This window comes from Lycium ferocissimum, chromosome 11, assembly GCF_029784015.1.
Source record: "Lycium ferocissimum isolate CSIRO_LF1 chromosome 11, AGI_CSIRO_Lferr_CH_V1, whole genome shotgun sequence".
Taxonomy (NCBI): domain Eukaryota; kingdom Viridiplantae; phylum Streptophyta; class Magnoliopsida; order Solanales; family Solanaceae; genus Lycium; species Lycium ferocissimum.
In genome coordinates this window covers 48,603,233-48,613,473 of record NC_081352.1, presented here as the reverse complement: position 1 = coordinate 48,613,473, position 10,241 = coordinate 48,603,233, and the positions used below count along the sequence as shown (strand labels likewise).

The 10,241-nt window shown below is 37.7% G+C and overlaps 2 protein-coding genes across 2 annotated transcripts; one reads left to right on the top strand and one right to left on the bottom strand.

Annotated features, from left to right (window-relative positions):
• The first annotated feature begins 2,609 nt into the window (after window positions 1-2,609).
• LOC132036133 (uncharacterized) lies at window positions 2,610-7,811 on the top strand. The gene is made up of 5 exons (XM_059426372.1): window positions 2,610-2,765; window positions 2,872-2,942; window positions 3,080-3,160; window positions 3,539-3,582; window positions 7,403-7,811. The coding sequence occupies exons 1-5, from the start codon at window positions 2,651-2,653 to the stop codon at window positions 7,500-7,502; spliced, it is 411 nt and encodes a 136-aa protein (XP_059282355.1). The 5' UTR covers window positions 2,610-2,650; the 3' UTR covers window positions 7,503-7,811.
• A 154-nt stretch (window positions 7,812-7,965) lies between these two features.
• LOC132036134 (PLASMODESMATA CALLOSE-BINDING PROTEIN 5-like) lies at window positions 7,966-10,241 on the bottom strand. The gene is made up of 3 exons (XM_059426373.1): window positions 9,989-10,241; window positions 9,441-9,695; window positions 7,966-8,208 (listed from the first exon to the last, which is right to left on the bottom strand). Exons 1-3 carry the CDS (start codon window positions 10,050-10,052, stop codon window positions 8,174-8,176), a joined length of 354 nt encoding a protein of 117 aa, XP_059282356.1. The 5' UTR covers window positions 10,053-10,241; the 3' UTR covers window positions 7,966-8,173.

Here is a 10,241-nt window from a genome sequence, read left to right as displayed (position 1 = left end):
TTTCCAAGCCCTAGAACGAACAACTCTCATTCTCCATCACCAAGAACATTAAGGTAAGCAATCCCAACCTATTTCAATTGGATTCTAACATACGTTCATAATCATTAAGCAAGAATTCACCATTCTTAACCTAGGATTTTCAAGAAAACCTAATTAAAGGGATTCAAGACTTAAGCTTTGGGATTCTTCTTCAAAGTTCAGATTTTTATTTCAAGTTTGGAGCGTTACCAAGTATGTAGGGTTGCTATCTACGTGTCGAACATCTTTGTTCTTCCCCACGCCACTTCTTCCATAAAGTATGAAGTTATACGAAAACTAGGGTTTTTAACCATGCTCATGATAACCCTAGGTCCATGTACCATGCTATACTAAGTATTGAAGTATTATTAATCCATTATTGAGTTCTTGATATTTCATTATGACTATTGAAAATATGTCTGTAATCCATGAACCCATACTTTGCATTCCATGGGTTCTTACATGCAAGTTATAGTTTATTATGTTTATTTCAAGAAAATAGTCTACATGCTTTACACGTTTTCATACAAGAATACTATGAAGTGATATCCATGTACATGCAAGTTATGATTTATGAAGACCATGGGCTCAAGTGCCACATATTTTCCATGTTCATGTTTTTTTTTTTTTGGAGTTGCACAGATTACCAAGAAGGCTTCAAGCACCCTGAAACTACATTAGCCATCGTAGGATGAGGATCGCTCCGCCCATGTTTAGGACGAGTCCTTAATAATGATTGGATCCTTTCGTGTTATATTTATATCTCATATCCCTGGCAAGGTATGGGAGCTCTACTGCTAGGGTGCAAGTACCAAAACCATGTTGTCGGTTATGTTTATGCTCTCCCTACTTATAATGTTTTTACTCATGTTATATCTATATGTATTCATGTTCATGACCAGGCTTCAGTTTCAGTTTTATGATGTTATTTCCATGTCCCATGTTATTTCATTCAGTTGCTTCACATACTAGTACATTCAATGTGCTGACGTCCCTTTTTATTGTCGGGGGCCGTACATTTCACGACGCAGTACGGATTTACAGACGATGCACCGCTAGTAGGGATTTGCTCGTATCACCTCATCGCGAGCCCCATCTCCTTCGGGGTTTAGTCACTATTTATCCTATAGTAGTTATCATTAAAGGTATCTTTCGGGGGCCTTGTCCTAAATAAGTATGATTTCCATTTCGCACTCAGGACAGAGGTTTCATAGACTAGACTAATCGGGGCTATGTCATATCGTATATTCGCAGTCGTATAGCCATCTTTGGCTCATTCATGTTATTTCTGTACTCATGTTTAAACAAGTATTTTTATTAAGTGCTATGACTTATTATGTGTAAAGGCTCATCATGCATTCACGTTATATTCCGCTCATGTTCATACCCCATGATGATTCAGCAAGTCATGTGGATTGCTCAGTCACATGCAGCCAGGCACCGAGTGCCGTGTTACGCCCAAGCCATAGTTCAGGGCGTGACAAAGCTTGGTATCAGAGTCTAGGTTCGAGTGTCTTTAGGGAGTCTATGAAACCGTGTCTAATCCCCTGTTTGGATGGTAGTTTCCCGTGGTTCATTAATGTATGGTTTTCTATGAAACCATGTTTGTTTCCATTGTTCTTAAAACTATGTGGTATGGTGTTGTAAACCTGTGGTTTATTCCATGATTATATAACCATGAAAAGTCCCAATTTTTGTAACCACGAATTTGGTGATTTTTCCGTGGTTACGTATTCCATCTCTCCATTATACCTCACCCTCCACCATCCACCCCACCCCACCCCCACCCTACCACTCACCCTTACCCCGTCCCTGCCCCACCCTACCACTCACCCCCACCCACCCTCACCCCACCCCACCTCCGCCCTACCACCTACCCCCACCCCCAACTACCCTACTTCTCCGCCACCTACCCCCACCACCACCCGCTACCCCTCACCACCGCCCAACCCCACCCCACAACAACCACCCCCCGCCCCATCCCACAACCACTCACCACCGCCCAACCCCACCCCACAACAACTCACCCCGCCCCCTCATCCCACAACCACTCACCTCACACCACCCACCCCTCCCCCACCCCCACGCACTACCTCTCACCACTACCCAACCCCAACCTCATAACCACTCACTCCTACCCTACCATCCACTACCCCTACCCTCATCCCACAACCACCACCCACACCACCCACCCCTCTATCACCCCTCACCCACTACCTACTTATTTTTTAAAGTTCCTATTTTATTAATATATATAAATTAATTTTTAATTAAGAGTTAAGCGTATTTTAGTAAACTTATAAGCTATTATACAATACCATACAGTCAAACCAAACAACACAAATGTTATTAAACGATACAGTCTATCCAAACATTGCGTTCATTAATATAGCACAGTACAGTACAATATAACACCATACTGTACTATACCATACTTTACATTAATGAACCATGGGAAACAACCATCCAAACAGAGGGTTATGAGGTCACTTTTAAATGTGTGAGGCCCCATACATATAAAAAAATTGATACAAACTAAAAAAAAAAGTGTATCACATAAATTGAGACAAAGGGCGAAAGGGTTAACGAGCTACCAAACGACCCCTAAGCAATCAGTAGAAGCAACGGACCTATGCTGCGACGACCAAGCGTGAACAAAGTAGAGAAGATTATCAAAAACAGTTCATCTAAGAAAGAGAAACCAAAAATGGATCCTCAAATCTGGCACAAGGTTGCTGCCATATCTGGTAAGAATTACTTTAGATACTCTACTCTCTTTTTTTTTTTTTTTTTTTGAGGGGGAGTGGTTTAAAGAATCCTTGTTACTGAAAAGTTGTAAGCTTTGGGAAACAGGTGTAGCTGCTCTTGGATTAGGAACTTATGGGGCTCATGGATTCAAGCCCAAAAATCCCACTTACAAAGAGGTTATGTTCTTGTTTTCTTTTACTCTCTTCCCCACTATTCAGTTTAGGATTTTCTTTGTTGGGTTTATTAATGCTAGAAAAAAAAAGAATCAAGATTGAATTTTTTTGGATTATTTTGCGGCAATTGGAAATTACAGGTGTGGCATACTGCATCACTGTATCATTTGGTTCATACTGCTGCCCTTGTTGCTGCGCCTATCACTAAACATCCTAACATTGTGAGTCCCCTCACTACATATATATTTTTGGGATTCTTTCGTTTATGTCCTTCGGCCAAACTTAATTACAGGCAGTAGCCCAAATATACAAAGCCATGTATATGTATATTATATGTAAAGTATATGTATATTTAAGTATAAATATACAAAACCTATACATTTGCTGGCTATTTTGTAAACTAGATTACCTAAATGTGCAACAACAGCAACAACATATGGTCCCAAAAAGTGGGGTCTGAGAAGGGTAGAGTGTACACAGACCTTACTCCTACCTTGAGAGATAGATCACCCAAACGTATTGGGCTGTAATTATCCCTATATTTTTTGTGAACCATTTAAATCGTTTAAACATCTTTGCCGTCTTCATTTTTTGTGTAGTTTGGAGGACTGCTAACTGGTGGAATTATGGCTTTCTCTGGAACGTAAGTAACTCTATTTCTGTGCATCTTGCCATGTTTGAAATGACTGCTATTAGTGCTTTGACACCATTTTACCTTGTCCTACAAATAAACTCAAAGAGACTTTCTTTTTTAATATTTGAGTGAAATTCTAAATCTACTGATCACACAGCGCACACACTCATAGCTAAGAGTTCTTAGAAAGGCCCCAGGGCTTTGGTCTAGTGGTAAGAGCGAAGCGCCTAATGTGTGGGTTAGGCGCACGTCACGAGTTCAAACCCTGCTCTAGACAAAAGTCTGGTATTTAAGTGGAGTGGGGTAGAGCGGCGGGCCCATTATCCCAGTTTTAGGATTATCAAAAAAAGAGTTCTTAGAAATATTAGGATATCTGCAGCTTCAATGTTTTTTTTTTGAAACTGGTACTATTAACAGCTGCAATGTTCTCTATAATTAATTTATCCAGTGAGGAAGAATGGATATCTACTAGAAGAACTCTTGGCAAGCTTACAGCGTTTTTAAGAAGAGCATAAGTACCAATACAAACCGGTGCAAAGTGTGTGAAGACCTAGGACAAGGTTAAACTGTAAACTTGGTTTTTTTTTGGCTTTAATTAATGAATACTTAACATTGTTTGGGAATTCCCTCCTTTTATTGGGAGCATCTCCCTACTTGTGTCTCTGGTTAAGTGTAATCATGTCTAAACCTTTTAACTTTAGTAACTAAATTTACTAGAGTTTTCCAAATAAAAGAAGGACCCCGATTAGTCCTGCTTGAGCTTTGGATCCAGCATAAAAGGCTGTTGCAGTCTAATTGTAAATTTGGGACGCCAGTCTGAAACACGCTAAAGATAATTGCACATTTTTATGCTAAAAGCTGCTATGAACATCAAAATTTGTGATTCCTAGTGTCACCAAATAAAAGAAGGGTTTTCTTTGGAACTATTATGGTCTTTAAGTTCTTACCATATAAATTTCAGGTCTTCTCCTTCAGTGGGATTAAAAAATTGTCAAAAAATATTATATATGGATCAGATGCCTTTTCTTGTAAGTTGATCTTACAGGGCCACATGTAGCTTTTATGCTGGAACAAAATCATCTATCCATTGATTCAGAATGTAAGGATCAGAAAGGTTTAAAAGTTCATTTATTAGAGAAGAAGCTGATTGTCAGTATTAGTTTTCAGTAATTACGAAGTTTGCTTTCTTTATCCTGAAACATGATTCTAACCAAAATTTCCCCATTAGTGTTTGTGTTAGTTTTCAACTTTAATCCAGATCAAGGTTTGGCCTTTTCAGCTTGACTGTCATTGTATTATAGGGCTACTAGATATTGCAGTTTAAAATTCTTGATAGTATTCTATGTGTTAAGTAACATTTAGAGTCCATAAAAGTTAAGTGCACTAGCTCTTTTGGATAAAGTTTTTGTGAACCATGAAATTCATGTAGCATTCCAGATAGTACAATATTATACACTGTATCATTCGGGGACTTGAATGATTTGGCATGGATCTGCAATGTACTTCTCATATTTCATTCTTTTTTGGTATTGGATCCTCTGGTGACTTTTTCACGACATTTGTTATCCTAGAAGTCGTGATAATTTCTGAAAGCAGTTATTGCAGCTATTTAGTCTAGTTATGTAAAAACCTTTTCTTTTTGAAACTGGTAACGTTTGTATTGAAATCACTACTTAGGTAATACTGGAAAGACCATATTTACAAAAAAGGAAGAGGAAAAAGACTTCCAAAACTGAGCCTACAATTCTGGACACAACCTAAAGCATCTACAATTGTCTCCGTCTCATTGGAGAAAACTTTTGTACACCAAAAGCAGAACAACAAAATACAGGTAACTTCAATCATCTGCATATTGCTATTCCTATTTTCAAAACATTTGTCATTCCTTTCCTTCCATATAGTCCACCAAATGCAAGCAGGAATGATCCTCCATCTATCTCTGTTCTAGCACCAAATCTAGCTTCCTCCCAACTGAAAAGAGTGTCACCAATCTTACTAGGCATTGTCCATGAGATGCCTCTGAGATTGATAAAAATCTGCCACAGTTGGTCAGTGACTTTGCAGTGTAGGAAAAGGTGTCTAACTGTCTCAGCATCCCTACCACATAAGAAACACCTATTGGCTATTGCATAAGAGGATTCTCCTTTTTGGCAGGTTGTCAAGAGTAGAACAGCCTCATTGGTTAAGAGCCAAGTGAAACATGCCACTTTATGGGGCACTTTAAATCTCCAAATGTGCTTCCAAGGCCAGCTAGTAGTTTTTTTTTTTTTTTTTTTTAATAAGATAAAGTTTAACCAAGGCCAGTTAGTAATCTGAGGTTCAACTTGATTTGTCTTCTTGTACCCTTCCTTCACCTTGTATATACCTTTGATATTTGCATTCCACCGTGTAAAACCCTTTCTTTTTTTTTTTTCTTTCCAATTTTGCTTTTCAGGTGTCGGGAAATGAAATTTATGAGATCATGATCATAGTTTCATCAGGAGTAGACTCAATTTTCAGTAAACATAGTCATGTTTATTGTCATTGTTGCATTTAGAACTTGCTTATCAAAATAAAACAAATGAATAAGCATTGATGAGGTTGGACCTATAAACTTATGGATCTTGGAACCCAGAGCTGTTACTAAGAAGCTGTATCAGTCGAAAATTTATTAGTTGGGACGCTTCAGCATTTATTTAGATGGGCATGGCTGAGTATAGGTGTTCCTTGTGAGTCCGCTCATAGATTGAATTAGAGATAGATTTTTAGTGGTTAATTTGGCTCGACTTGCCCAGATGATGTTTTTTAAGGTTTTCTATGGTCGAGAGTCTGTGTAAATGAATCTAAATAGGAATTTCTTAGATGATTGACACTAAATAGATTGGAAGTTTAGTTGAATGAATTCACCGTGACATTTTTAGTTGGGTGTGTTATACGGATTGAAATACTCCCTCTTAATGAAAATGAAGGGTGGTTTGGCATATGAGAGTCAAATTATCCATTCTCTAGTTAATTTCGCACATAAAGTTTCTGAATTTTAAGATCGATGGAAATTTATTGGGAGAGGGACAAAGATCCATCCATGGTGTTTATTGACCTAGAGAAAATTTATGATAGCGCATCAAGAGAAGTCCTGTGGGGTAGGTGTTGGAGAAAACTGAATTTCATATTTTAAACCTATATTGGCAGTATGCCTGCCATATAGGATGTTTAGAAAGGAACCATCACTAGTAATGAATAGCTGTAGAATATACAAAGGAATTTCCTATAATGGGGAGTTCACACCAGGGATTGATATTGAGCATATGCTTGTTTACCCTAGTTATGGATAAGCTAACTAACAATATACAAGACAAGGTCGCATGGGGTATGCTATTTGTAGGTGATAGTTATTCTAATTGACGAACCTAGCGAGAGTGTCGACCAAAAGTTTAAACTATCTAGAACAGTACAAGCACTCTAGAGAATAAGATTTTAGTATAATTAAAAGTAAGACTGAAAAAAGTCAGACACCTAGGCTCGATTTCCAGAAAAATGATACGATAGATGAAGATGTTACAAATAGAATCAAAATTGGATAGTTTAAATGGAGTGCTGGCAAAGTGTTATAATAGCTACAAAAGTGAAATGCTAGTTTGCTGAATGGTTGTACGACCAATAATGTTATATATGAGCAGATGTTGGATAAGATCATGGTAATGGTGCAGGAAAGCTGACCATTTGGTTAGTCATAGCATTCTGGAAGGAGAAGATCTATTATTTTTTCGAGATCAGTTGTTACTTATCTTCTAAAGTGAACATTTAGCAATATATACATGTTGAGAAAAACAAAATGCTGGTTTGTCTGCAGGTGTTATGCAGTTGCACTTCTTGAAGACAGGAAATACTCAACCTTTGCCCCTTTTGGTGGCTTTGCATTTATTGCTGCTTGGGCAAGTTTATTGTTTTAGGAGAATGGATGCCCAAAGTTAGCAAGCTGCTGTTGCTAAACTTGATTGATACTGCAGATTTGATGAACGTTTGGTGAATCAAAAGTGCCCGTGACACTTCTCAGTTTCACTTTCTGTAAAATAGGAATGGAACTGGGGAAATGTCCTGTAAGCATCATTCAACAGTTCTTGAATGTGTAAAAGATATGTTGAAGTTCAATATACTGAATACATAGACTATTTTATCCTCATTATGGTGGTATTAAGCGCCAAAGTTGATTTGAATTTTCCTAATACAAAGTTAATGCTAAATTCGAGCTTTCACATTTTTTCCATGGTGCATGAGCCTGATTTTTATACGTAGCACGTGGAGTCAACCCCGGCCAATTAAGCCGAGTTATGACAATTGAGTTCATTTAGCACTCATCTTTTTCATATCAGTTTTTATTTGTTTATAAGAGCTTGCTGAAATTGCATTATATGAAGCACCAAAAAGAGAGAAATTAGTGCATGCCCCAATTGCTTGTCAGGCAGCTGATATCTCGAATCTTTAGTAGCAAAAATGGCTACAATATATTGAATTATAATTTCTCAAATCCGGGATATAAGGAAGTTGGATGTCCGGGATTATCTTTCTTGGCATAAATGATGAAACCTGAACTTGGCATTAAGAGATTGAAAAGCACTAAGCATTAGGGCAAGTACTCGTAGTGGCAAGAATTATGACCTGTAAGCAAGCAAAATGTGGATAAAAAGTTAGCTGATTTGTTGGTGTATACTACTAAGTAAAGAATTTGTGAAAAGCAAGTACTAGTAAGAGTAAAGCTACCTAATAGAACATGATAGTATATAAGTTGATCTAGATCCATACTGAGCTTAGCATAGAGGGTTTCACATGGACTCATTGTCCCTTTTTCTCCTTGTACTTTAACATGGTTTCATGTGATAGAATCTAGACATTTCTTAGGACACAAGGCACGTTTTTTTCTTTCTTCACTTTATTCAAAGGTGTCATTGGTGCGTTTGCTTAGTGATTCAGAGACGGATCCATGATTTGAAGTTTATGGATTCCTGTAACGACTTTAAGAATTTGCGGTCAAATACTTTATAGATATTTAGTGGATTTCTTAATACATATAGGATCTAGACAAAAGCTAATGGATTCACGTGAACCCACATGTTACATTGTGGATCCGCCTCTAATAGCGCTCTAAGATAGACTGTTTTAAATTTATGGAGGACTCTTGCAAAGATGCTACAGTATATCTTATATGATTGTAGAGAAGAAAATAAATAAATGAAAAAGAATTGCAATGGGTTTTTGTAGGTTCTTTATAGTGCGATTCCTACAGTGATTTTGTAAATTACCATTCGTAGCTACATTCAAATACATAAGTTGGAGTGGCTGAAGTGGTATTGGGCGAGGCTTTCCCCGTGCCCGCCCAGGTTCGAACCCCCTCAACAACATTTATTTTCTTGCATATTTTCCCTAGCTGCGGGCAAGGGGAGAACCTCGCCCAAATACACAAAATATAAGCGAAAATACACAGCTTATGCGTGTATGTTTGCTACGCCTTCTAAATTAGAAAAGGTAGCTATGGTTGGTAAGTTCCACCTTTAAGGTAGTTATTACTTTAAGTTTGCCTTCCATTTATTAAGTTCAACTTAGGTAGTCAAATAATTTTGCATTAAGTTATTAGCAAAGAACATAGTTATGCAATAATTTAGTTTATCTCTTTGACTTCAACTTTGAGATGATTTTAGCAATCGAGAACCAGCTCAATGAGCATCGTTTTGATAGACCGAGAATATCCCTTTTAGGAGTATAATCTGACCATTCTTCTGTCTAATTTTTGGCACTTATTGGCTGATTAGCATTTAGCAAACACAAGATTACCAACCTAATATCTGTTATATGTTAAAAATGAAAACAGGAGAAGGACTAATTAAGATACTTACTAGGATCAACTTGAGTAACCATAGCAGCATTGTTGAAGAAACAGCTTCCACCTTTCTTCTTGTACTTCTGAAAGTAACTATTGAAGGCATAAGAAGCATGGTCTCTCACAGTGTTTGGGTAATAACAAACCTGCCCTTTCTGAATCTTGCTACAATCTGCACCCCCTTGTCCACATGCCCAATCTAAAGCCACTTGCAACTCATTGTCTGCTGTCTGCTCATCTGCTATGCACCATTCTTCTAGCTGCCCATTCACTATTTTCATCCATTAAAATGAGACATATCAAATGATACCAAAGTACAACAACATACCCAATGTAGTCCCACGAGTGGGATCTAGGGAGGCTAGTATGTACACATACCTTACCCCTACCCTGTGGGGGTAGAGAGGTTGTTGCCGATAGACTCTCGGCTCAAGGAAAACATTTCAAGGCAGTTATAGAAAAAGCAAGTACGAAAGTGAAAAGCATTATGTAGCATTCTAAAGAATCAAATGAAACCAAAGTGTAAAACTTAGTCTTTTGAATGCAAATGAGTTGGGATTTTACCTGAAAGTTTTGTAACAAACATCAAAATCAGCAGAGCAAGAAAAAATCTTGGGATAATTGACATACTTCTCCTTTGTGAAAAGGTAAGAGAGACTTGCTTGGGGGGTATGGAGAGGGTAGTGGTGCTCACTGACTGTTATCTAGATTTATAATGTAAAATATGCACAGTTTTCTGTAAATATTTTTGTTGTTATTTGATGAAGTGGGATGCTATCCAGGTCTCACATGCAGGGGTTTAACCAATAAAATTTGG

Excerpts from the sequence above, each read along its gene's own strand:
- LOC132036133 (XM_059426372.1), top strand. The coding sequence starts at position 2,651 with ATGCTGCGACGACCAAGCGTGAACAAAGTAGAGAAGATTATCAAAAAC. Across the intron at positions 2,766-2,871 it reads CAAGGTTGCTGCCATATCTG|GTGTAGCTGCTCTTGGATTA; the intron begins GTAAGAATTACT and ends TTTGGGAAACAG. Across the intron at positions 2,943-3,079 it reads AAAATCCCACTTACAAAGAG|GTGTGGCATACTGCATCACT; the intron begins GTTATGTTCTTG and ends TGGAAATTACAG.
- LOC132036134 (XM_059426373.1), bottom strand. The coding sequence starts at position 10,052 with ATGTCAATTATCCCAAGATTTTTTCTTGCTCTGCTGATTTTGATGTTT. Across the intron at positions 9,696-9,988 it reads GTTTGTTACAAAACTTTCAG|TGAATGGGCAGCTAGAAGAA; the intron begins GTAAAATCCCAA and ends GGATGAAAATAG. Across the intron at positions 8,209-9,440 it reads GGTTACTCAAGTTGATCCTA|GTCATAATTCTTGCCACTAC; the intron begins GTAAGTATCTTA and ends GCTTGCTTACAG.